Source organism: Filicampus tigris, chromosome 1 (genome assembly GCF_054856515.1).
Source record: "Filicampus tigris isolate MCC_2025a chromosome 1, RoL_Ftig_1.0, whole genome shotgun sequence".
Taxonomy (NCBI): Eukaryota; Metazoa; Chordata; class Actinopteri; order Syngnathiformes; family Syngnathidae; genus Filicampus; species Filicampus tigris.
Window position 1 is genome coordinate 14,172,976 of NC_141217.1, and position 27,494 is coordinate 14,200,469.

At 43.0% G+C, this 27,494-nt stretch overlaps 1 protein-coding gene and 1 long non-coding RNA gene across 2 annotated transcripts in view; one reads left to right on the forward strand and one right to left on the reverse strand.

The window, feature by feature from the left end:
* Positions 1-2,622: 2,622 nt before the first annotated feature.
* epha2b (eph receptor A2 b) overlaps positions 2,623-27,494 on the reverse strand; it is a 31,111-nt gene continuing 6,239 nt past the window's right edge. Inside the window, exons 4-17 of the mRNA XM_086042841.1 lie at positions 12,640-12,795; positions 11,277-11,618; positions 11,057-11,187; positions 9,852-10,023; positions 9,662-9,761; positions 8,515-8,570; positions 8,293-8,418; positions 7,616-7,801; positions 7,489-7,550; positions 6,451-6,660; positions 5,769-5,918; positions 5,497-5,690; positions 4,248-4,403; positions 2,623-3,266 (exon numbers count right to left, since the gene is read on the reverse strand). Of these exons, the coding sequence (XP_085898967.1) occupies positions 3,158-3,266; positions 4,248-4,403; positions 5,497-5,690; positions 5,769-5,918; positions 6,451-6,660; positions 7,489-7,550; positions 7,616-7,801; positions 8,293-8,418; positions 8,515-8,570; positions 9,662-9,761; positions 9,852-10,023; positions 11,057-11,187; positions 11,277-11,618; positions 12,640-12,795 (2,150 nt within the window). The 3' untranslated portion in view covers positions 2,623-3,157. The remainder of the gene's footprint in view (positions 3,267-4,247; positions 4,404-5,496; positions 5,691-5,768; positions 5,919-6,450; positions 6,661-7,488; positions 7,551-7,615; positions 7,802-8,292; positions 8,419-8,514; positions 8,571-9,661; positions 9,762-9,851; positions 10,024-11,056; positions 11,188-11,276; positions 11,619-12,639; positions 12,796-27,494) is intronic.
* Positions 9,202-10,830, forward strand: LOC147152909 (uncharacterized). The gene is made up of 2 exons (XR_015088369.1): positions 9,202-9,772; positions 9,858-10,830. It is a non-coding gene; the product is annotated as an uncharacterized LOC147152909 (long non-coding RNA).

The window sequence follows — 27,494 nt, forward strand, 5'->3', positions numbered from 1 at the left end:
CTGGAAAAAAAAAAAGAATCCACCACTGTGAGAGAATGGATGGAAAATGTCTTTCTTCGTTTAGAGCTGCCACACAAAGCCGCGACTATTTTGAGGCCTTCTATTGGTCGGAGGGGGGTGAGAAGAGAACACACAGCCAGCTGGAAGTCAAGGACAAAGACTCGCCAGAGACTTAGTGACAAATCCCAGTTCCCAGGCTCCTTTCTTCCAGATGAATTCAATACTTAAACATTGACATTCCGCTTTCTTATCTGAAGAATGTATTTAAAGGCTTTGTCACTTGAATCAATCATTTTGAAGGTGACGGTAAGTGTGATAACACTAAACGGCCTTGTGAAAAAAAGTCAAATGTTCCGCCTAAAAATGACACTGCTGGCAACGTGCGCGTCCTCTGCAAAAAGGAGCTGGAATAGGCTTGTAGGTGGTGACTTTGGAGCAAAACACTACACAAATGCTTTTAATAACTGGTCAAAGCCTTTTTTGTGTGCTTTTAGAATATGATGAATATACTGTACCTAAGAAGCTGTGCAATAAATGTACACTTGGAGTGGTTGAATGTAAAAACATAAGTCAAGATTCCTAATTTGAAGGAACATCAAAGTCAAAGTCATCTGTAAAGGCCCGTTTACGCTACAGTTAGCACAGCGCAGTGCACCGTTGACCAAGCCATTCATTGTCTATGTGGCGCTGAGGTACAAGGGACGACATCTCGCATCCAGTAGGAGAGTTGGCCAAGTAACTGGCGTTCTTAAAATGGAAGTCAACCCAAACATTTTTTTCAAGAATATGTGCTATGCAGGCCCACTAGTTGAAACAAGGCATTCTGATAAATATTGTGTTTGTGGAATAAGAGTTAATCCACCCATTTTTAGGCATCCCGGGGGCGGCCATTTTGTCAATTCTGTCAACTGAAAATGACATCACAATTGCTCAGGTAACGTCCAATCACGGCTCACCTGTTCTCTGAAGCGGAGCCATGATTGGTCGCTATCTGAGCCCTGAGCATCTGTGATGTCATATTAAGTCGACAGAGATGACAAAATGGCCACCCCCGGAGATCGCTAAAAACAGGTGGATTTTGCTGCTCAACTCATATACCACAAACACAATATTAATCAGAATGCCTTGTTTCAACTAGTTGGCCTGCATAGAACATATTCCTGAAAAAAATGTTTGCGTTGACTTCGCCTTTGAGTGAAAACAGCGTGAAGAAGAAAATGGAGGACTAGGTAAATAATGTGGTGTCCCGAGCTCTGGGACACAAGATACAGTAGATGACATACCATGACATGGTAGGAAAAAGAAACGGCTCCATGCTGTGCCTAAAGTACACTTTGAAGCAATCTTCACTGCTCACAGATGAGCCTAAATTCCCCCAGATCCTGCCGTGCCATTAGAATTGGATGAGCAAAGGCAATTGGACCAACAATATATTGCTGAGCTGTATCTTCTGTCCAAAGCAGTGGGGAAAATGGCCTGTCTGGTTGTTTTGCAACAAGTGCCAAATATGGACTTGCGTATTATAAAAAAAAATTTTATAATACAATAATCATGATATCTCATCAATGACTTTGTTTTTAACAGGACTTAGTACTGTAATTATAACTTGATTCATGAATTATTTGACTTGTCTTCTTGTTTTTTCTTTACTGGCAGAAATGAGTTTCTGTATTTCTCCAGTCCAAATAAACCATTATTTACTCTGTAATGACTCATTTCTCATTATTGTCATTGTGCAGGATTGTATCTATGTACTGCATTTACCATGTAAATGCTGATTCTGTTTCACAAGCATAATACAAAAAGATTCACATACAGAAAGTGTGACAGCATTGTTTGTGTGTCAAAAATCAGGATTTAAAACTTTATTGCTCCACATATGCATGAAAGCAAACCGAACTTTGAATATTTCAGCAATAAAAGGGACACAGCTTCTTTTTTTTTTTAAATGACAGAGCCGCCTTCAATTCTAATCCAAGCTCAGTGTTTTATCAGGACGAATAAATAAAAGTAAAAAATAAATAGACTATTAAATACATTTTTTAAAAAGTCAAAAATGAAGGCATTATGTCTTTGACGAAAGATCATTTTGGGAGAGGCAGCTAAAATGGCTTTGGATAGAAATAGTGGAAACTGTACAAAATTATCTGTGAAGTGACATCATATCAAATGTAACACAAAAAAAATCCCTTTTTCCAAAGCTACATCTACATCATCAACAAAAGGATCATTTGAAAAATTCAAGTCAAGAAAGGTGTTCATCAGTAACACAACAATTTGCAGTCATCAATTAAAAAAGAAAATCAAACAGGCACTTAAAACTGTCACACTTCATTGTCAAAGCATTTGTTCCCCGTGTCCTCCAGAACAGCACATGAGAACTTGAGTGTAGTTTACAAAAATAGACAAGACGTTGAAACTATTATTTAGTCTGAAATCATCTCCACCACGACAAGACATCTTTTTTTCTGGCAACACTTCATCTTCATTACCGGCAGATCAGATAGAGTGTCTTCTCATTTGCACCATTGCTTTTCATTTGTAAAAGCATAATAAGCCATTTCCTGTCCCATCTACACAAACCAAAACCACAATATTTTCAAAGGAAGTGCTACATTAGAATTTTTTTTTTTTTTTTTTTTTTTTTTTAATCCCAGTGGTTTGGGTGAACTCCGAAAATACAAAGAAAAGTGGATTATTTACAGAGTACCTCATACATAAGCCTCACTTTTTGCTTACAAGATTATAGCTTAGTTTGCTTCGGGCCATCTCGCGCTTGTCTCAGGCGTCCTCACTGGTTGAACAGGAAGTGGAAGCCGGACTCCTCGCTCGCTCGCTCTCTCTCTCTCTCTCTCTTTCTCTCTCTCTCTTCGCCCACGCTGCCACACCTTCTGCCTTTGCTCCACATTGAACACACATGGGAAGCCATTCCCGCGAGTGCTGTTTCTTTTTTTAAACAAGGAGTACTTAAGTCTTGTGTATTTCCGCCATCGCTCGCCGATGTTTACTCTGCTCTCTTGTTGATACGAGCATCAAAAAGTGTACGGGGGATGTTTGTTTTTGCTTGAGCCGTCCCTGTGGTACCACTCCAGCTCAATTGGGAGTCCATAGGGCTCTCTGCTTCAGTGCTTGGTTTCAAGTCCCTTTGTGATGGCGTTCACACTGCGAACACGCTCAGGGTGCTGGTCTGGTCCTTTAAACCCAAAATGCTGTAGGCGATTCTTTTCAAATGGCCGGGCAGCCTCACCCCGATGTCCTTAATGTCCCTGTGACAGAGAGACAAGAGAGAGACATTTTGTGAGCGTTTGCACTCTGGCCCGCTTCCAACACTTGACGCTCCTGCGCCTTGAAGTTATTAAACATCCGCTTGCACTCCATTCATGCGGAGCGGGTTGAACGTAACGACATGAAAGAACAACACTTAAGTCAAAGCCTTCATTAGCGGCTTTAATGATTTAACAATGATTCACTTGGCTGCCGGTGGTCTTCGGAGTGCTTGCAGATGGAGCCACGCAATCACACCATATTCCACGACAAACACTTGAAAGGATTTTCTCATCTGCTGCCCAATCTCCCCAAATCACAGCCAGTTAGGATGTGAACGGCATACAGCAGGCAGGGAAGATGCCGCCTCTTGCGGCTTCCTTTTGGCCGCTCGCCCGCTTGGAAAAAGCTCTGGCCCTCATTATTGTCCCAAACAAGCCGATATGATGTGCTTGACTAAGCCTTTTCTCCAAACGTTTGGGCAATTTCACTCAATTGCCCCCCCCCCCCCCCCTTCTAAGTGTTGCCATACACGTGAGAAGATAAGGCTTAACTCCTCTTCCACCTTCAATTTCTTCAAGAATGTTCTCTTTGCTTTAAAAAAAAAAAGCCACAAGAAGCATTTTGCCCTCAACAGCCAAAAGTAACTTTTTGAGGGTTTGCAAAAGCGCCACTCGGGGCAAAGAGTGTGGGCAGAGGGAGGGTTGAAGGGATGAGAGAAAGAAGAAGTGGCGTGACCTCAAAAAGAAAGCCACGTCTTTCGCCGTACTTTTTCCATCACAAGCTTTTGACAAGTTCTGACTGAGGCTGGGGATGATAATGACGCCAGCAATTTTGCAGATTCTAGAAAGTACTTGGACCAAGTCAGGAACAGATGTCCCGCCGAGAGTGAAAACACGCTCTTGCAATAAAATGTATCGAGCAAAACCAAAAAACACAATAATCTAAAAAGAATACGTGGCGTCAGCAAATGTCAAACGTACTCGTTCTTCATCTGCAGGACTTGCTCCATGCTGACGATGCCGGCGCAGCTGAAGTTGTCGCTGTACTGGCTCATCTTTATGGATTCCAGCCACTCGGACACGGACCTGAAGGGCGAGCCGTCTGAGCCGCTGACGCTGGGCAGGCGGATGGATACGCTGCGAGAGGAGGACAGGTCAATCCCCCATTATTATAATGACAATAATACTAAAAGCAAAGGAGTGACGGCTTTAATAACAGTGCAGGAAGACACTTTGTGATGAAAACCAGTTGGAGCAGTCAGGGAAAAAGTGACGATTGAGATACGACAAAGCTGGCCTTTTGTCCCGTCTCGCTGTCACAAAAAGGAAAAAGAAAAAAAAAAGACCTGCCTTCTTGCACACTCTCACACACAACAACATTCAAGGGTTTCTGTGTTTCTCTCCAATGAGTGCTGTCGACACTAAAATGCTGATTTGCTCAATTTGGACATTTGGGGAAGCAACTGGAGCACACACACGTGTCTTTTCTTAATCTGGCCTCGTCAATGTCGGGCTTTGCGGAATGTCTTTCCAGCTCATCCCCCGCCTAAAAGAAAATTCAGTCGTACTGTATGATCCTTGTCCATTCTCGTTAGCTGGCCTCTACCTCGAGCTTACACTCTTGCTGAGTCAAACGTAACCTAAATCGGGTAAACCCAGCGCATTGGGTTGAGGATTTGACCCGGCATGCTGGGTCAAGGTTTTGATCCAGCGAGGGGTAAAAACTACCAAAACTGATCAGTTAGAGCTAGCAAGAAATGGGTTACCAGGTAATGACTACAGTCGTGGTTAAAAGTCATATTAGTTTTTGAACAAACAGCAACGCTCACCTTCCAGTGTTCGCCCCACAATGTACTCACGTATGTTTGGCACAGTTTTTACTCTGGATGCCTTTCCTGATCTTCCGAAGTGAGACGTCTACCCTGACTGGGATTTGAACCCCAAACCCCCTGTCCAAAGTCAGTGTTGTTGGCCACTGATTCATCCAAGCACCACCAATGTTTTTGAGAATGTTACATTCAATTTACTGCCACATCAGTACTCATGGTATCAAACGGGAACTGTCAGATGCTCAGGGCATTGTGAGCAGGCATATTATCAGGGAAGTAGCCCACATTAAATGGGAAAACTCGTAGTTTGTTGTCGGTCTTGAAATATATCTTTTGCGACACCAGTCCTGGAACTTTTCAGACACACCCTTATTTGGATGATATATTTGAATAAAGGTTACCGTGGGTCAAAGTCGGCAATGGCCTTGAGGGAGTCTGGACTCCGCAGCAGTTTGTCCAACAGGCTGACAATGTCCCCGAAACGTGGCCGCTTGGAGCGGTCCTGGAGCCAGCACTGCAGCATGAGCTGGTAAACGGCCGAGGGACAGTCCATGGGCGCCGGCAGCCTGAAAGCCTCGTTGATAGCCTTCATCACCTGCGCACAATTTAGCAGGAGCTCTGTTGACGACTCCAAGTGGCCGGTAAACGTTGCAAGCTTAAGCAAAAATCTCACCTCGTGATTACTCATGTCCCAGTAGGGCCTTTCGCCAAACGCCATCACCTCCCACATAACAATGCCAAAACTCCAAACGTCGCTGGCTGACGTGAACTTCCTGTACGCGATTGCCTCCGGAGCTGTCCAGCGAATGGGGATCTTTCCCCCCTGTCGAATAAAAAGGTAGCAAACTCAGACATGCCTTTAAAGACAAAGTCAACCCACGTGTATTTTTTTCAAGAATGTGTTCTATGCAGGCCCACTAGTTGAAACACGGCATTCTGATTACTACTGCATTTTTGGAATAACAATTAATCCACCTGTTTTTAGCCATCTCAGGGGGCGGCCATTTTGTCAATTCTGTCGACTGAGAATGACATCACAACTACTCAGGGTCCAGGTAATGACTAATCATGGCTCACCTGTTTCTTGAAGCTGAGCCATGATTGGTCGTGATCTGAGCCCTGAGCATCTGTGATGTCATTTTCAGTCGACAGAAGTGACAAAATGGCCGCCCCCTTCGATGGCTAAAAGCGGGCGGATTTTGCTGCTTAATTCATATTCCACAAACTCAATATTAATCAGAATGCATTGCCTCAACTTGTGGGCCCGCACAGAACATATTCTGGAAAAAAATATGTTTGGGTTGACTTCAACTTTAAAGTAACGGGTCCAAGCCATTCATCGTACGTCCACTCACACTTGTGGTGTAGGTCCCCTCAGGATCGTCTTCCAGCACTCGTGATAAGCCAAAGTCGGACACTTTACACTCCAGAGTGTTGTTGACCAGGATGTTGCGAGCGGCCAGGTCGCGGTGGACGTAGCTCATATCGGAGAGGTACTTCATGCCCGCGGCGATGCCGCGCAGCATGCCCACCAGTTGGAAGGAGGAAATCTCACCGTCACGATCCTGATGGTAAGAAATAAAAAAATGTTATCAGCTCCATAGCACAGTTGAAGCTAATCGCTAATTGACATCCATTTCAAAGTATGTAAAGTTGACATTTAAATTGATTTCATTGCTTGTATAGGGGAGAGCGGGAAAGCAGGGACAGCATACAATTGTAAGGGATATACTTTTATTAATTTATTTTGGGATATTTCTTTTTTATTTATTTTGGCCACCACAACCACCAGACCTCACCTCTATGGATTTCTTTTTTGGGGGTTGTCAAAGATAAAGTATATTCCAGAAAACACACCTGACGACGAGTCAATTCTTAGGGAAGCATGTTAAGACCATGATACGACTAACTTGATAATACTAAAGGCATCTGCCTTAAAGTGTGTTTGAGTGTAGAAATTAGACTCCAGGAATGTGTAAATGCTAAAAAAAAAAAAAAAAGAAAAAAAGTTGAGCACATAAGAGATGATATTTTAAGGGCATTTGGATGTTGTTCTAGTTGTGACTTAATAATCTTATTGTGTTTTTCAAAACAAAAACAAAACTTGATAACTATTTTTTCATTTGTCTGAAGTTGTATCTCTGGAGTGCTTGCTTCAACCAACCAAGTAAATCTTTTGTAAGCTGTTTAATTCTGAAAATGTGTGAGTTGTAACTGATGTTAATTTTGTGAATTGCTCATTTACATAATACCACCCCACACAATGATTCACCACCCGAGTGATTTCTTATCCATTTTTCAACAAAGAATGCCCTGTAAAAGACACTTGTTAAGTGTTTCTAATTATGGACCAAAAAAAACCCCCCGCATATGTTGAATTAGTGTGAACTCACCCTGAGGTATCGGTCCAGTGCTCCGTTCTCCATGTATTCTGTCACGATCATGGCATGTTTGACTGCACACAAACGTAAAACATGTCAAGAAACAGGTGAGATGATGTTTCAACTGCAAAGTCCTTACATTTGGTGACCACCCCCTCCAGGCGGATGATGTTCTGGTGGGAGAATTGACCCATGATGGAAGCCTCGCCCAGAAAGTCCTGCCTCTGTTTCTCCGAGTATCCTGGCTTCAGCGTCTTGACGGCCACGGCCACTTCTTTCCTGCCTGGGACCTTGAGAATACCGCGATACACCTCGCCAAACTCTCCTGTAAGACGCAACAGCAATAGGATATATATTAGCAAAGTCAGAATACGGCCATGTCAGACATCCGTGTGTTGTAAAGTTTTGGCTTTCGGCCTGTGGGGGGTTGGTTTGCATGAAACAGGGGGAAAAAGTAAGTGTGCGTGGCTGTTTGGCCCCAGGCTCTCCCGCGGAGGTGTGTTCAAGGTTGGGTGTTGTTTAAGCAGCGGGTGGCCTGTGGTGTGGGAGTATGGGAATCAGCTGTCAAATGAGGAGAAAGTCAGGGAGGGGGTACGGTCATGGGAACCGGGGTGGGGGTGTATATCTGAGGGGAAAAAAAAGGGGCTCCCACTTGAATAAACATCTAATGTGTGGGAGATTCGGGAGGTGCTGACCAAAACAGGCCAGGTAGATGTTCATCTTCCTGAACTAAGCCGCTGTCAATCAACACGTTAAGTTGTGGACAATGTGCTGTGTAAACAACATCTCTCAGCGTGCTGGCAGGCTGTCACTCACCAGCTCCAATGACTTTCTGTTTGCTGATGTGGCTGGGGTGGATTTCGGTGGCAAACTTCAGTACAGCTGTGTTGGGGTCCTCGTAGGTGTGCGGGTCCACGTAGGTCTTCAGGGGTTTAAGTTGCTCTATGGAGTCAGGACAACGAGGATTATCACATCATCAGAGGAATGAAATGAGGAGAAGGAGATGATTCCCTCCCCCCTCCACCGCCTTTTAGGTACCCGAGCTGGAGAAGTAGGCGTCTTCCGGTCCTTGTCTGGTATGAGAGTTTCTTTTCCTGAATGAGACACACAAAAGAATACTTTTAATCACCACCAATTGATTGAGGCCAAAGTTTGATGTGTTTTTGTGCATGTTTAGGCCCTCAAAAATGTGCTTATTTCAAATGATAATAATTACTGCAAAAACAATTGGGACCTTAAAGCGGTCACTGCCAGGTCCCGAAATATAAAAAATATGATTGATTTATTGTCTTTTCAAACCTTTATTTATATAGCCACCATTCATTCATTCAAGCAACACAAAATGATTCAGCAAAAACATGATAAAAGACACAAACACATCCACCCATCTGCAGTCTCTGAACCCCTAGGACATCTAAAAGTAGTTGCAGTTTGAATAAATGATTAAATACATTACATGGCAGAGCATAAAAGTTATTCTGCTGGCCTGAATGAAATATTCTTTTGAGTATTTTTCAATTGTTCATATATAAACCGGGCAGCGACACCAGGGGCTATAAGGGGTGTTAAAATCAGTATTTCTTTGTGTACGATTGTTTCCAATGGTATGTCATCTGTATTTAATCACATAAACACACACACCTCATTGCCATAAAATTCCGACATGAAGGCTGAGTGGGTGGATAGGAGTGGAGGGGGGGGGGGGGGTGCATCTTGTACGTCCTCATGCAACAGGCTGCTTTAATATCAATGGCACATAGCAACCTTTGTCATGGCTTTCACAAAGGATCTCTTTGATCAGCGCTAACGATGGGCCGTGTTTGCTGAGGCGATTGATTCAAAGGCGTGACGAGTAGACAAGAGGAAGGTGGATGACGACAATCTTTAGGCTGCTACAGGAACACTTGAGCTCAACATTACAAGACAGAGAAACAATTTGTACCGAGAGGCCCATCCCTCTTGTCGCCGACAATGCAGCACTCCGGACACGTTTCCTTTCAAAGGCCCTGACAATCTCAAGTATAGAACCAATGAACATGCAACACTTTTGTTTTGTTGCCGTGAGGGTTGGAACACATTGAGATCCAGAAAGTTGACAAAAGGAAGAATGAAAAGAAGAGGTGAAGACGGATTGAATGCAAAGGCCATTTGGAGGCCCTGTTGAGGAAGTGGAGTGCTTACTGACCGTCGGCGGAGGAAGATGACCACGACCAGTATGAACAACACAGCCGCGCCTACGACTGGCACACCGAAAATGAGAGCAGGGTTGGTCTGAGTCATCGGTTCTGTAAAAAAGGCAAGCATGGACGCATGAATGAAAGCCGCGTCGGTCCAAAATGTGTCAAAAGAGTGGCCTGAGTGGTTCTCCTGTTTACCTGCAGATGAGGTTTCAAACTGTTCTTCCACACTGGAGCCCCCGGGACTGCCGTCGCTGCTGAGGGCCTGCACCCTGAACAGGTAGGCCGTGCCTGGGGCCAGATCGCTGATCTCCACCGAACTCTTCTCCAGGATCAGCACCGTGTAGGTGGTCACGTCCAGATTGTCATCCTGAGAGGACAAGAATATTATAAGTAAGACCCCTCTGGTGTTACGAGAAGCGTTTGCCAAAGATGTCAACAACATTTGTGCTATGAAAGAAAAAACATTGCAACAAAATGTTTATTTGGCTCCATTTTGGTTCACAAATATCTTTTTTACAAAATTAATATTTGTAATATTGTGTTTGAAAAGTATGCTTTCCAAGAGGTTATTATCAGGAATTAATATGAGTTTACACAAAAGCAAATTCGCAAACATTTAGATTTGTTGATAGGTGTGGGTGTTAACAGCACTGTAGGCGAAAACATTAATAAACAATCTCAATTTAATTTTTAGCTCTTCACTGAAGGAACTTATTAAGTTTGCACATATATCAGTAAATCAAATATCTATTATGAATAATGTGTTCATTATTAGCAGATTTTTTGTTCAATTGTTTAAAAATATTAATTTGTGGGGGGGGGCAACCCACATTATTCATAGAAAACACTTTTGGAGGTTTATTTTACCCCCATTTTTTTCATTTTTGGGGGTTAAAAAACTATTTTCCAATGCATGTATCATGGCTGTCAATAATATGTGGATTTTTGCTACCGTGTATATGGGAGTCCACGCTTCATGATACAGATGGTATAAATGTCTTCAAAGTTCCAGTTAACATTTACATTCATTCTCATCAATCGCCTAGGTGGAAAATGTCCAACGTACACAGTTTAGTTCCAAAATTCCTCTGCTCTATTTCCCATGGAAAGTTTCTGGAATTTTTCCCGCTACATTGTATGCCCAGTCACAATAAAACTACTGTTTTTCTTTCAAGACGTGTGCAGTATTAATCATGCTCTTCATTTACCGTAGCATGACTCACCGACGTTACCACTGCGGTGCAAACTAACAGATTTTAACAGAATAAACAAAGTGTGCCTTTTATCTGCATAACTTTGACTTTGATTCATAGAAAATGCAAAATAGTGCTTCCTTCCATGCAGATGATGGGAAAAGTGCACTGTAGTAAGACTAATTTGAAACGTGAGAAGAAGAGCACCTTCTTGCGATAGGTAAGTTCATAGCGGAAGGGCCGAGGTTGGAAACGCGGTCGGGGGGAAACATCCCAGGAAATGGACAACCTGGTGGCCGTTCTCTCCACCATTCGAATGGCGGTGATCTTTGGGGGATCTGGACACAGAGTAACTTTTCAGTTTTTGTTTTTTTCAGCTCGAAAAGAATTGACATGTTCTTTATAGAATGACAGCATCCCTCGTCACCTGTGTAGTGCAGGGATGTAGTCAGGGCGCTGGTGGAGGGCGTGGCCTGACTGGCAAACATGGTCACGCCGCTGTGAGCCTCCACGATGAAGGTATAGTTGAAGTGAGCGTCCAGCTCGCTCACTGACACCTTGGTGTCGGTCAGGCCGGTGCTGGATGGGTCGTAGTGGGTTTTGTCCCCGCACGGCAGACAGGAGGAGCCCTCGCAGCGCTGGCATTCCACGCTGTACGTCAGGTCCGTGCGACCCCCGCTGTCATCTGGTGGACTCCAGGAGAGGAGGAGTTTTCCGGCCGATAGTTGTGTGGTGGTGGCCATGAGGTCTTTGGGGGCGGAGGGGAGGCCTGAGCATGGGATGATGAAGAAGGATATTAAAATACTAAACACGGGGTGTTCAAATTGCGGCCCAGGGGCCTTTTGCTGACTGAGCTTGTACTCAGGTTAACAATTTACATAGCTTGTGACGACGTTCAGTACTAATTGGTGCCTTGAGATACAAGTGACGCTGGTCAATAGGATGATTTTTTTAACTTGCCAATTTGACGTGCGCCGTATGGTGGCAATGTACTCAAGGCACTTCACCACAAGTCGTTTGGCAGATGTGCAGTGAACAATTCTTCAAATAAGAGGCTTCAAGCTGTCAATGCCTCTCCCAGTTGCAGTTAACTGTCAAACTAAAATATTACAATAAAGACAACCATACAGCCTTGTCTTTAGGAAAGCCCACTTAACAATAACAAACAATGCAATAGAAGGCTAATGAATATGATTGGTGTCAATTTGTTATATCTCTTTAAGCAATGGATTTTTAAACCGACAATATAGCAGTACTCAAGGGCATATATTCTTTATCCTCTGAAAAGACATTACTGTGGCTTTCTAACAATTTGTGGCCACTACAGGGAGCCCACGTACCACAAGTTGAGCTCGTACCACACTTGAGACTGACGTTGGCAAAAATTTACAATTTAACATGGCCCATCTGTCTGGGATACCTGCTTCAGATGAACTCTCTGAGTTTATCAAAATGCGAGCCTTGAAATTCACTTCACAACACAATGGCCGACTTCTTGTGTCCCTTGAATCCTTGAAATTTTCTGCATGTGGCCCTTGGAATGAAAAGTTTGCACGCCAATAAGGGCTTCACACCTAGTGGAGAAAACGTTTGGAAACTTGCTTTGAAATTGTAATTCTCCTTCCTCATTTTAAATGTTTGCACATAAAAAGGTCCATCAAGGCATGAGTCAAACACAATCTCTTGTCCAACACCTCAGTGGGACATGTTTCATGTCCCTATATGTCTGTCCATATGAACCAGAAGTGACACTTGTTGGTGTGAAAAAGGAGATGAGGGCGTGTCATCACCTGAGCAGGGTCCAGTGGGCGGGTCGCTGGGGGCTCGAAAGAAGCCGTCCACGCAGGAACAGAACAAAGCCCCGGAGCCCGGCCCTTGGGTGTTGGCAGGACACGGCTGACAATTCTCACCGGAAGCTTCTGCTTTGAAGAAGCCGGGCTGACATTCTGCACAGAAGAAAAAAAAAAAAAAAGCATTTGCAAGTGTGACTTGAGGCAAACATCACATGTGACACGGAAGCAGCCGGTCCGACCTCTTGAAGATTTCGCTAGTGCCGTGAACTTTTAACCTCTTGTGTGTTAGACAGCAAGCTTCAGTGGACGTTTCATTAGACAAAGGTCAAAGGTGACATATATGAGCAGGAAAACCGGGGGCTGTGCAGTGTTGACTCAAGTCATTACAACTGTCCATCCCTGCAACACTGCCACTAATACTTCTTGTAACACAGCAAACCGATGCCTCTCTTGTAACAAACACAACCAGTCGTCCCACATTCCACAGCAGAAAGACGGGCTCCGTGCGATGCTACAAGTTCCAGTCATGCTTAACTTAAAACCCTGACGGCTCTGTGAAACGTCAACATTGTGGCCATGTAAATGTTCAATTCCATTTCACAAGGCCAAAGACATCTCTGCTATATTTAGATTTTGCAATATAGATCTGATCTGGATGAAACATTTGATTCTGGATGAAACATTCGATCCTGTGTACACACAGAAAATTCTGTATGATACAATAATGTGATTCCCCCGAAATCTTTTATGGCATTAATTTGAGAAATTCCACAGGGATTACCAAACACAAACAAACACACACTAATGAAACAAAAAACTTGGTGGAGAACATTGTAAATAAACTAATGATGGCGGAGAAAGCAGCATGGGTTGCAAAACAAACCATGTACCTTTTTTTTTTTTTTTTTTAAGTACCAAATTACTATAGAGTTGTGACATTTGCTATGCTGTTTTCCGGCTATGTAGCAATTTATCAACCGCAGCCCCCCTTCATCATAGATGTCTTTGCGTGGAATGTAAACTTGTCTATTACAGAAATCTGCAATGTCCTTGTATGTGGGAAAGAAGAGCCACAGTCACCAAGGCACCTTTCAGCCATTTATTGACAAATCAAAAACACCATGAGCACACACACACAGGAGCTGCGGTTGGCCTCAGCTCACGCTCAAACACACTTGCAACATATTGAGACAACCAAACCAACCACCATCCAGCTCGTCAACATCAAACGCCACCGCACAGGGCCCCGCCTCTTTAATGCACATACCTTAACATACAGATACTACAGTATGAACAGTACTTTCTATGCCATTTTATGCCTGCCATTATTTTCTGTGCACAAATATGTTAATGTTTTTAAAGTGTTCTAATTAGTTCAAATGTGTTTAAAGCGGAAATCAACCCCACATATTTTTTTCAAGAATGTTTCCAGCGGGCCCACTAGTCGAAACACGGCATTCTAACTAATACTGCGTTTGTGGAATAAGAGTTAATCCACCCGTTTTGAGCCATCTCAGGGGCGGCCATTTTGTCACTTCTGTCGACTGAAAATGACCTCACAACTACTCAGGGCTTAGGTAACGACGAATCATGGCTCAGCTTCAGGAAACAGGTCAGCCGTGATTGGTCGTTACCTGAGCAGTTGTGATGTCATTTTCATTTGACAGTGGTGACAAAATGGCGGTCCCCAACATGCTAGCTCAATTCAACTCAATGTTATGAAAAGAAGACTGCAGATGAAACAAAGTTCATCTGAATAAACTTTAAAAAAAACGAACAAATTTAAAAACCATAATAACAAAACACGAAAATAAGAGTTCAAGTCTCTGTTGTCAAGTCCGGTGTTGAAAGCTTGTGGCACAATTATATAGCACAATTATAGCACAATTATAAAATGCACAGTCATCTAGCTGAGGCAGGCCAAAATAGGAGTTAGGTGCTCCCTCTTTTCTGTTTCAGTTAAGCGATGAACAGCAGCAATGTGAACCAATTAGAAACATTTGAGTGAGGACTGGTTGACTAATAATAATAAAAGAATCCATCAAACATGCCATAAAGGCATAGATTACTGTTTCAAAGAGCCGCTGTGTAAGAAAAGGCTTCACTTTTGCAGCTGCCTGGTGAAAACAGCTGGGTTTAACAACCTCACAAATTTACGCACTAAATGTTGATTCTCACTATTCGTTAATGGAATCATCTTTGCAAGAAAACTTAGCTGACTTACCAAATATTAAAAAAAAAAAATCTGAAAAGCAATAGAAGTGAAGCATTGGTGATTAAATGAAGGGCACTCAACATTCTAGCTGCCCCCCTCCCCTCTAAACACTACATGCATGCTTTTGAAAGCGTATGGCCCAGATAAGGTGACACTTGATTTCACACGTCCAGCGTCAGTGGCCAGAACTGCAGGTAGCGCTCCCCGCCATGCGTCGGCATGCTGAAATATGAACTTAATACGGCGTGAAATATCCTAGCGAGCGCGCCATAAAAGAGTGTGAAAATGAGAGGGCCCTCTTTTGGCCGAGAACATTCCGCCGGCGGTCGCGATGGCGGCTGCAGCTCGTGTCCTCACACCATGGCACGTTCGCACAAACACACCATGCTAGCAAACACGTCCGTGTGGGTTAATATCTGACACTCGAGGGCGGATTCGGTCTGCTGCCGGTCACCTGTTCAAGTCAATTTGTGTTTTTTCTATGTACATGTATGTTGCGCTTAACACGGTGCGTCTTGTCGCACTCGTAACGCTGCAGTGTTGAACTAGCCCCTGACAGATGGCATAAAACTGGAAATGAACGTGAGGGCCATTAATGTTATGAGTTGAAACGATGAGACCACGAGTCAACTTGAGCGGTCCGCATCGATGTTTAACGATTTGAATAATCACGTGTTTCTGGCATGTCATCTTCCAATAGGCCAATTTACAGGAGATTTTTGACTCGCCTGTCTGCTGCCATCACCAAATAATAACGCCGGCAGCAGGTGAGCAAGTCGAAAGTGTATAAAACACAAAGATGAGAAGTTTGCTGGAGAGAAACATGCGCAAGACTACAACTATAATCAGCGTATAGCTGAGTTAATATTTGTTTTTATTTGTCATGCAAATTACAATATACAATATCAGATTGATTATACATAATGTTTTGGTTTTATAGGTTAGGTTAAGGTAAAACAAAGGCAAATGAACCAGGAATTACTTTGAAAGTCTATTTTCTTTATCTACTTCCATCAGAGTTGTTAACTTAAAAGCGCTTTGACTTGTAGTCTTTTAATTGTTCACTACGACAACTTAACAGAATTAGGGCGTGAACACAAATCAGTAAGTCATAAATTAGATTCCAAATATAGCAAATCTGTGGCTTTATCACTTCAACTTTTATGTTCAATGAAACAATGATATGTAGACTGTACTTACTAAGCACTGACCTGATCTAGACATTCTAAATACATATTTCCCAAATTGCAACTTTTGCGTTTTTAAAATTGCATTTACATTGCGATGCCGACTTGAATTCGATAACTTGTTCAGCCCTACCTAGAATCCATAAAAGAGCCAGCTGCATCATATCAATGGTGTCCTGTTTACGCCTTGACATAGAGCAGATGAGCTCCTGCTCAGAGGTGTACATTAACTTGAAGGGCGGGCAGAGGAACAAAGACAACTAGTTTGCATGAAAAGAATGCGCTCGCATGTCACTCAAGCCTGCCATTAGGACAGAAGCTCCTCTCTGTCTGTGCCAGCTGCTTTGCAACTTATTAACCGAGCCAGGCGAGATGCCGTGGCGAGGAGCAGAAGATCCTGCGGAGGACTGACAGAAAGGGCGAAAAGACACAGGGCAAACCTGACTAGCATTGAGAAGGGGAAGCAGCTGCTGCCTCCAACTCACTACCTCTCCACACTCGTAATCCCCAAATTCCTTGCTCCCCTCTCCCCAGCTAAGCCATTAACGTTGCTATTCACCGGCAAGCAGCAGGCGAGGAGAATGCCACGCCATTCAAGTGCTAAGAGAGAAAAAGGCCTTACGGATGGGAGTTGCCCAAATGCCACATGGCAAGTGAAAAAAAAAAGGCAGGCTGGCCTCCCTGTCCGCAATGCATCTTGCTCGAACTTACAGTCACATCAAGATGCATTCCAGTGAGCGCCACGCAACAGGAGGTCCCAACCAAAACAAGACACACTGCTACTCTTTCAGTTCCTTTCTCTAATGAGAGAAGAAAAAAAAGCTATTGACTTTGTTGTCTCTATTATGTGACTTTATGAAAAGGAATTCAGTGTTTGTTCATGTAACGATGTCGAGAAACAATAGAAAGAAAACCAAATACTGGGTTTTGCTATACACAAATCAAGTAGCAAATAAACAATTTTTCTTCAGCTACAAGAAATTTGGCGTAAGTGCCTCTTCAAGACAAGTCAACCCAAACGTATTCTTTTCAAGAATATGTTCTATGCAGGCCCACTAGTTGAAACAAGGCAATATGATTAATAGGAAATATGAGTTAAGCAGCAAAATCCACCTGTTTTAGCCATCTCAGGGGCGGCCATTTTGTCACTTCTGTCGAATGAAAATGACAATCACAGACCCTCGGATTTAGGACCCCTGGCATTTTTGCATTTCATTTTTACTCTGTTAAATGTGGTGTCTGTTTTATTTGTCTTCTGTGTGAAGTTATGGCATGTAATGCCATATTTGATAATTAAAAATTGTTGAATGAAAAACAAAACAAAAAACTCCTCAGGGCTCAGGTAATGACCAATCATGGCTCACCTGTTTTCTGAAGCTGAGCTATGATTGGTCGTTATCTGAGCCCTGAGAGTTTGTGATGTCATTTTCAGTCAACAGAAGTGACAAAATGGCCGCCCCCAGAGATGGCTAAAAATGGGTGCAACCCACACATTTTTTCAAGAATATGTTCCCAGCAGGCCCACTAATTGAAACATGGCATTCTGATTAATATTGCGTTAGTGGAATATGAGTTAAGCAGCAAAATCCACCCCTTTTTAGCCATCTTGGGGGGCGGCCATTTTGTCACTTCTGTCGACTGAAAATGACAACACAGTGCTCAGAATGCCTTGTTTCAACTAGTGGGCCTGCATAGAACATATTCTTGACTTCCGCTTTAAGACGATGCATTTTTTTTCTACGATGCAGCTTAGTCGCTATTTGTACGTAGACTACCTTAGAGGGACAGCCCTATGACAGAAAAAGCAAATGGTGCATCAAGAATGCAAATATCACATCACAAATACAATCTACAGCAGTATTTCCTCTTTCAACCAGTATGAAATATTGTGAACACCTTATTATGCATGAAAAAAATACCGTATCATATACTGTGAAAATGTAACCGTATACATTTTTGGTCATCATCACCCAGCACTAATAGTTACAGTCGGTCTTCTACAGTCTTCTTGGTCTCGGAGCTCAGAGCATCTCAGAGTTTGTAGCACTAGTTCTAAAGTGTTCATGAAAAGGGAGTTCCTCAGGTACCCTAATCAAAACACATCCCTCCAGCAATCAGTTTTAACCTCATCGTTGTTTGTCCTGAATACCTGTGTTCTTCCGGGCTATTCAAATAGGTTTTGATCCCACGTGTCTAACCAAGCCCTTATTGGGCACGACTATCAGCAGATGACTCTTGAGTTATTTACCAACGAGGGTTCTTCGACAACAGTGCAAAGGAAGCTTCCTGAGTCCACGTAGAAAGCGGATTGTTTCGTGAAAAGACAGGAAGCAGGAAGCGTGAGGCTGACGCAGCGCTTCCTTCCTTCCTCAAGGGTTCAATGAAAGTAAGAAAACAGAGCAAGCGTGACCAAGAGAAGAAGCAGAATTGAGTCAAGTGTGGAGATGGGGGAAACGTAAATGTGTTGACCTGACAGCACGGGAGCAAAACCCAAAGGAAGGCTCCTGATATGAACATAAACAAAATACCTTTTAAGAGAGTCCAAACATCTGATGAACTTAAGGCACCCATTTTCCCTCCTTAGTGCTCCAAAGTGAAGTGCTGTTTGTCATTTGAGAAGCCCCGCCAGCCTCCAGCCGGTCTGTTTGTTTATTGAAGCTGAGTGCAAGGGGCCTGTTACATTCTGGGAGCCCCCTGGTCCAGGAGCAGGAGCCATGACGCGCCCCTCCCGGTGCGTCTGCTCAAGTTAAGATGGATGAGATGGTGACAGTGATGAATGCATGCTCGGATAGATGGATGAATGGCCAACATGGAGACTTGACAAGGGAAATTGCCCCCGAGACCCGAGGCATAAGTGGCAGGGGGGCCCCACAATGGAGTTTGGCAGTAAGGTCATGTGTGCCTGAGGGCAGCGGTGAGTTAAAGTGTGCGTGGCTTCCAAAGAGTCGCTGCCCAAGTAAAACAAACTCATGTTTTCAGCGAGGAGGGGAGAAACGGGTCAAAAGCATGGCCAAGGAACATAAAAACACAGTGAATGAATGAGCACAAATAAATGTGTAAATCATTATCCCTGACTCGTCCGTTCCTGAGCTACTTGAATCCATCACGGCAATATGTCATGTCATTCTGCTTGAATGCAGGGTGACAACACGTCATTAGCATTTTGGCTGCTGCAGCGGTGGAACAATGGGGCTCTCTGTTGGGGGAGGTTGCATGAGGTAGAAGAAGGTGGTAGGTAGAGAACGGCGGAAGCGTGTGCATGAACGGGGGTGGGCCATTAGGCAAAAGGATTAGCAGCTGTAAGGGCATTACATCTGTTACACAATTGCACTCGGGCTTTCATGTGGCTGTTAACTAACATAAGCTATTCTCTTATCCCCTTTCGCTTCTTGGACCACCGGCAACAGGAGGATCCACCCAATGAAAAGACATTCGAAAGTAAAGCCACCGTTGAAGGGGACTAAAAAAGAGAAGGACTGGCTTGGTGACTTTTTAAGATGCATGGAAATTTGACTAAAATAACCCAAAAATAAATTGTCATTGTGAAGCTAACAACCATGGATAATAAGTCGAGCTATTGCAGCTCATCTACGGTGAATCAGAACAGACGGGACGAAAACAGAGTATACTCCATACGAAGACATGAGAGGCCTTCGGAAAGGCTCTTCTGGGAGAGATGAACGTTTGCAACCAGCTACCAGAGTTGGCTTGTTTACTGGTAAATATTAGACTCGCTACCGAGGCGGCTAACTAGCATGGTTAACATCAGCTCATTATCCCATTTGACGTTGCTTGATAAGTGGCAAAGAGCAGGTACGTAGCTACTAATTTTCAAGGAAAATACGCATTTTTGCCTTTCTACTACATTTTGATTTTATTTTGAAAAGATTACATTGTTTTTTTTGGTTTACATAACAACACACTTTGCAATGCCGTTGCCCACGACACTAGCCCATGCCAAACTATGGTAACACTTTGCTTTGGACTATTCCGTTTAATGTTTGCGACAATACAAATCAGTCTTAAAGGCTATTTACAGTGATACCTTGACTTCCGTCCGCTGATAGTGTAGTGGTACACACGCCTGAGTTGTGTGCGGGCAGCGTGGGATCGATTCCCGCTCAGTGACAGTGTCTATGTGTGCCCTGCGACTGGCTGGCGACCAGTTCGGGGTGTAGTCTGCCTTCGCCCATTGACGGCTGGGATAGGCTCCAGCAACTCCCCGTGACCCTATATAGGATAAGCGGTTTGGAAGATGACATGACATGACCTTGACTTCCATGACCAAGCTCCTAACTAAATTTACTCGTACACAAAAATCCATATTATCAATTAAAATAAAATGCCATTAATACAATTGAGCCCTAAAAAAAATCCAAATGTTTTTGTTATGTGTTTTAAATGGAGAAAAATAGCACTGTATGGTATAAAACAACAAAATAGAGAATGTAAAGAAATGAAGTGGTTGCCTGAAGTGTAAATACTGGACATTCAGACAATCCAGAAATAATGACAACTATAGTGTTGTGTGAATGTCTACTGCCTACTGTCCCATTCAATAAACAGCTAAAAGTGCATCAGCTACTGTGGCTTTGTCCCCCCCCCCCCATGAATCCGTGTGAATCTGAAGCTTGCTTGTGATTAAAATTTTGGCTCACAATACAAAGCAAAAAATAAATCAAATCTATCAAGCAACTCATAAATGCAAAAAAACGTGTAAGTGAAGGTAGCCGTGTGCTAAGAAGCTAAAGGGGGTTATATCGCCAGCCAGTTGTGGAGGCTGACATGCATTGGTTAGTAGTTGGATTGTATACCATGACTTAGTTGAAATAAGAAGTAAGGAAGGAAGATAGCAAAACTCTATAGTAATGGTATGAGATCTAACCAATGGCTATTTTTCATAAATGAGGCACTTCAATGCTGTTTATCTAAGCAGAAAATCTTGGCAATCATCTGTCAAAAAGGATGCAAGCCATGTTATAACTTGTACATGGAATGCAGCAACGCTGTTGAGTAAAGCAAGATTGTTATTGTGTTTAACTGAATAGTGGCGTGAGTTCACCCTGTTAACTTGATCAAGTGAACAAGCCAGGTGGCAAAGCAGCTTTCTCCCCGGTGCCCTCGACTTCCTGGTGAAATGCACCAATAAAAAAAATCTATGAAAGTGGCTGAGCGTGGCCAGCCACAATAGAAAGCCCTGAGCCGAACGGGTCGGGGAGTCAACCGGGGATTAGGTGGCCTCCGGTTTCCGCTCGTCCTGTTGGCAGTGACGGGTGGCCGGCCGTTGTCGGATGAGGAGATGAATGACACACTAGGAAGGAAAGTGCTGAGCTCACCTCGCACAGCAGAAGAACAACACAATGCGCTTCACATTGCAGGGACACCAACCACCCCCCCACCACCCCGCGCCTCAGCTCCGCACCGCCACCACAATAACACGTCCATACACAACATTCCCAACTTCCCTTCTACCAGAATAACACAGCCAATAACACAATTTGTTCTGGAGAAACCACATCAATACGTCTTAAAAAAATCAACTTTATTCTATGCGAAAAACGCCCAAACCCAGCATAGCTTCCAAAACCTCAATTCGGACAACAGAGGCATTTTGTGGGATTTTTCTTTTGTAATTTTGTAAATTGAATACACCAATTTTCTCTTGCTTGCATTGCTTGCAGTTACGTGTATGGTAGCTTTTTTTTTTTTGCCATGTCGTTCTAAATTGCTGCAGGACGTTCACAATCAGAAGTGCTGGTTGACGCAAATTATTAAATCTGTATCAGCAATTGTTCTGTTTAATCAGATTTCATCCTCACGGGGCCAGCCTCTGATGTGTTTCATTTACATGGTTTCTTTTGTCATGCTATTAGAGAAATATTTATTCTGAATATCTTTCGATAATATACGTTGCACAGTTCTGTTTTTCTGTCCCCCCCCCCCCCCCCCCTTTGCAGTCCACTGTGCCAACCCCGATCATCACCTCTTAGGAACATTCTGGATCATTTTGATTTTGTCAGAAACATTTGTGTCTCAGCTAAAACAGACACATGTCACCAATAAGACTCCAAACACAAATATTTTCTTTACATCTGTATTACGTTTTCCCTATTTGAATAATTTCTGGTGTCAAACTGTTGACAAATTCTCTGCTTGTTTTGGTTTAATATGCCTCAGCACTATATTGATATTCTAATATACAATAATGTAGAGACAGTTTTACTGAAAGAATGTCATATTACAAGAGAATAAGTTTCTGAGTGGTTTCTATGGTATTCAAGCAAAGCTAAATTGATTTAAAAAAATGAAACAAGAATGCAATTTGTGAACATTTTTATGTGGATCTCATCTTCAATTCCAATTTTTTGAGACTACATTTAAGGAGAGCTTAGCAGCTTGGCATGGCTTCGCAGTCTTCACCTGTTAGTTACTTCTCGTCCTCATTTCGTGACATCAGTTGCGGTCAACATTCCATTGTTGCGGATTCATAGCGTATCATTAAATACATTTTTGCCCCGTCGTAGTCACGCAAGTGACGTCTGTCACGCAAGAGCTCAAGCTATTACACACGCGTGATGGAAAGCAACATAAAAGCAATCAGTTTATTGGTGCATTTCCTGTTGGCTTGTGGGCAGCGATTGCAGCCTTGTTTCAATTCTCATGAGGAAACATGACATGACTTGAAAGTGCCTTTATGATCCTCCCATTATTTAAAAGGCAACTCCCTCACCCATCGGGCAGATTCTACCTTGGCACTACATCTAAAGAAACCATGCCGGAGGAAAAAAAAGAAAGGAAAAAAAAAGCACATGTGCGTCTAAGTGATCTTTGCCGTGAAGTAAATCTCAATCAATTGCTTCAGTCGTGACATCCACCACAGGTCAACTAAATACAAGTGGCCATGTTCACGTCCGTGCAGATAAAGTGAAATGGTGTAAGACCTTGGCCTTAGAGGGTTACGGAGATTCTAAATACACAGTTGGCACGAAGCTGAAAGAATGTCCGTGAATCACTTGCTTTTATCAGGATGTTTCAAAACAGCCTGCCTTGCTCAAATTCCACAGTTATCACAATCCTTTAGGACAAAAAAAAAATCTCAAGAGGAAGTTCATGTAGCACGCTTACAAAATGTCAAAATGTCAATGACAATCAGTATTCATCCCTTAAAAGCAATCAAACACTATTCAAACAGTCCCTTCACTTTAATGACATGGTCTGATTTTTTTTACAACATCAACTGTCACACAAATATAAAATGAAACTGTGTAAAATGTTAAAAGTTAAAACAAAGTAGCACTTTGGAGGCAACACACATACACTCAAAGCCAGCTATCGGGTAGCACGACAAGCTAACGAAGCAGAATAGATTCATAGGTTCATTCAGCACTGCTCCTTCTTGCCTAACAGACTGACTCAAACACCAGTCTCACAAGATTATGTTCAAACTCCTTTATTCCCAAATTCTTGGGCAATACTGGCTCCTATCAAGCTAACAGCAATGGGAGAAAAACATGAAGTAGCAGCCAAGCCAACCACAATAAAACTTAAAGGGAAGTCAACCCAAACATTTTTTTCAAGAATATGTTCTATGCAGGCCAACCAGTTGAAACAAGGCATTCCGATTAATATTGTGTTGGAATATGAGTTAAGCAGCAAAATCCACCTGTTTGTAGCCATCTCCGAGGGCTGCCATCTTGTCACTTCAGTCGACTGAAAATGACATCACAACTACTCAGGGCTCAGGTAACGACCAATCACGGCTCAGCTTTAGAAAACAGGCGAGCTGTGATTGGTCATTCCCTGAGCCCTGGGTAGTTGTGATGTCATTTTCAGTCGACAGAAGTGACAAAATGGCCGCCCCCCCCGAGATGGCTGAAAACGGGTGGATTTTGCTGCTCATCTCATATTGTACAAACGCTCTATTAATCAGAATGCCGTGTTTCAACTAGGGTTCCTGCTGGGAACATATTCTTGAAAAAAAATATGTTTGGGTTGATTTCCTCTTTTAACAAGAGAAGCCACATTTTGTGCTCAGCCATCTGCGTGACTTCAAGCCTTTCATCACACTCAAAACTCTGCCCCAAACTTTTCCGATTTCGTGAGTCCGCTTACTTCACGCTACTTGCTGTAATGTTTTGGGGGGAGAGTTTGGGTGAAAGGACTTCAACAGCTCAACATGTCTTGAAGTCAGGGGCATACAGTATTTTTCACCGCAGATTCGGTGGGACTCCCAAATTGAAAACATTTTGTGGTGTCGTTACATCAAAAAGCACCACTGTAGTTCATTGTGTCTCTTGTGTGCTTTGGAAATTACATTTCTTCTCGAGTTGCAAGATTCCAGTAATTTTCAAGGTTGGAAACGGGATTAGGAGTTGTCATGTCACGTCATTTTATGCTTCATGTGGGGAGCCCAAATTTGATGTGCAAGTGAGCTTCAGACACACCGCCACTCATTTTGTATAAATGTCTGCTTGCGACAACACAAAATGATTCGATTTGTACTTGAATACGATACCTTTCCATTAAATTACCCTCAATACCCAGTTAATTCACATAATTGCCATGGAAAGTGCAATTGAGAATATTTCCTAATTTTTCCGGACATTTGGCGTAAATTTTCTAGGCCTTTGCAACCCTAATTTCTACAATGCTTGAATGTCGTGGGAAGAAGTGAGCAGAGGTCCTCTAAATGCTCCCATCAGGGCCGCTGCATGAAGGATGTTCAAACTCCACTGGTGTCATATTCATGACTCCTGCACCCCAAAATAACCAGCAAACTTTGTTTGGCAGCTTGTTAGCCTTAGGCGCCAGTGCACGTCTTTGCGCTAAACACCGGAAAATAAGGATGGGATTATGCGGAGATGGGACTCTTTAAATAAATATACTACCAGAGGGAAAATAGCAATAGTCAGTCTGTGAGGAGGGGTAGTCGTTGCACAAAAAGGGGGAGAAAAAGCACACAAGACCAGTAGTTAGTTAAACACACCCAAGTCAATTACTAGCCATTCACATCACTCACCCACCACACAAGTCAAACTTCTTCGTTGCGTCATCCGAGGATGAGTGTGGAGACGGAGACAGAGTGGAACATTAGAAGACACAGAAAATAGTTTACAGGAACTCTCTGGTGAGACCAATAATCACGTTACTGGAACCCTACTAAGGCTCCAGTTCGGCCAAGATGCTAATTCAGTGCTTGGCAGTCCAAATACTTCTCATTGTGTGTTCCGGAATAAAAACCTTGACCTGGGATTAAGTGTGATGAGGCTGATGATCTGAGGACCCGAAGGGCTAAACACAATCCCAAAGTCCAGCAGCCAAGGCCGTCTGTGCGCCATCTCCCAAATGATAAGAGCCTCGATTGTAGCAGGAAGGATTATGGGTAAGGAAGGACGTGATTAGGAAATGAAGAAACAGGGAGTGCCAATGCACAGTGGCGCCTTGAGATATGAGTTTAATTAGTTCTATGACCAAACTCGCAATTCTAAACACTAATATCTCAAATGATCTTTTCCAAATGAAATGAATGGAAATGCCACGAATCTATTCCAGGCTCACATGTTTTTTAATAGATAAATAAATACAGAGGAAACTCAGGTGACAAACGTCCCTTAATACGAACAATTCGAGTTACACACAAAATTTTTGTCGAAAAATTACCTCTACTTACGGTATTCCGGTATACAAACGGAAATTACAATACAAATAAAAATTCGGTTCATTACGAAAAATGACGAATGACAGACGGGTACCCAGGCCGCTGAGGAATGACGAATGATGGGCCAGCAAAATGTAGTAAAATGCCCACCTCTGCACTATACTGTCATGAGTATAAAAACAAATTAACAACAGTAAAAGGACAAACTGCTCTGAAGTCTGATCACTCAAACTGAGATATATGTAAGGCATATGGCATGATAAAAAATACTAAACCAGCAAAGTCCAATTAAAGCAAGGTACAAACAACAGGAGCAGAAGGAATCAATTCACGATAAAAGAGAACCCGACCAGATTAACGTGACTAACAACAGCAACAACAACGAACAGACACAGGCTGAGAGAAACCAGGGAACTAAATACAAGTAGATTGACAAAACAACAAGGTACGCCCGGACATAACATGCGTGTCTGAAGGGAGCTGATTGGTTGACATAAGTAACGGGGCTGACGAGAATAAGTGGAAACCAAAACCTAACGAGCAAGACGAGAACATGAAACAAAACCAAATATAATCGAAACAACACACATCATGTCAATTTTTTTCTTTGATGCCTTTACGGTTGAGGCTGCTCTTTCTTTACGAATAAAACCCACAAAAAGCCAATGAAAAAGAAAAACACAACTGTAATCCTGAAACGTGTGGTATGTTGCATGACAGCGGTTCAAACAACACAACAACGACATTTTTGTGCAACTTTAAAGACTGAAAACTCAAGTGAGAATTGTGGTAAGGTCAAAGAGTTTTAGTGCTTTTCTTTTACTGCGTTGTTACTTCTGTACTATTAAGAAAAAAATCAACCCAAACACATTTTTTTAAGAATACGTTCTATGCAGGCCCACTAGTTGAAATACGGCATTCCGATTAATATGCGTTTCTGGAATCAGAGTTAATCCACCCGTTTTCAGCCATCTATGGGGACGGCCATTTTGCCACTTCTGTCGACTGAAAATGACATCACAACTGCACAGTGCTCAGGTAATGACCAATCATGGCTCAGCTTCAGAAAACAGGTCAGCCGTGATTGGTCGTTACCTGAGCCGCAGCAGTTGTGATGTCATTTTCAGTTGGCAGAAGACAAAATGGCCGCCCCCAGTGATGGCTGAAAACGGGTGGATTAACTCTTATTCCATCCATCCATTCTCGATACGGCTTCTCCTCACAAGGGTCGCGGGGCGTGCTGGAGCCTATCCCAGCTGTCTTCGGGCAGTAGGCGGGGGACACCTTGAATTGGTTGCCAGCCAATCGCAGGGCACACAGAGACAAACATCCGCACTCACAATCACACCTAGGGGCAATTTAGAGAGTCCAATCAACTTACCATGCATGCATGTTTCTGGAATGTGGGAGGAAACCGGAGTACCCGGAGAAAACCCACGCAGGCACGGGGAGAACATGCAAACTCCACACAGGGAGGCCGGAGCCGGGATCGAACCCACGACCTCTGAACTGTGAGGCGGACGTGCTAACCAGTCGACCACCGCCTTGCAAAAAATATGTTTGGATTGACTTCCAATTTAAATACATGTTTAAAATCTGATTTGTTACTCTTTTATTTATTGTGGCAATAAGAATGGGCTACCAAGTTAAAAAGATAAATATTTGTCTAATATTTGAGTCTTAATAAACATTTAGTCAACATCTGATTTATCTTCAATTTGACGGTCACGGATTATCAGAGCCAAAATAAACCGCGTGTTTTCATTCCAAACATTTTGGCTGACAGACGTGA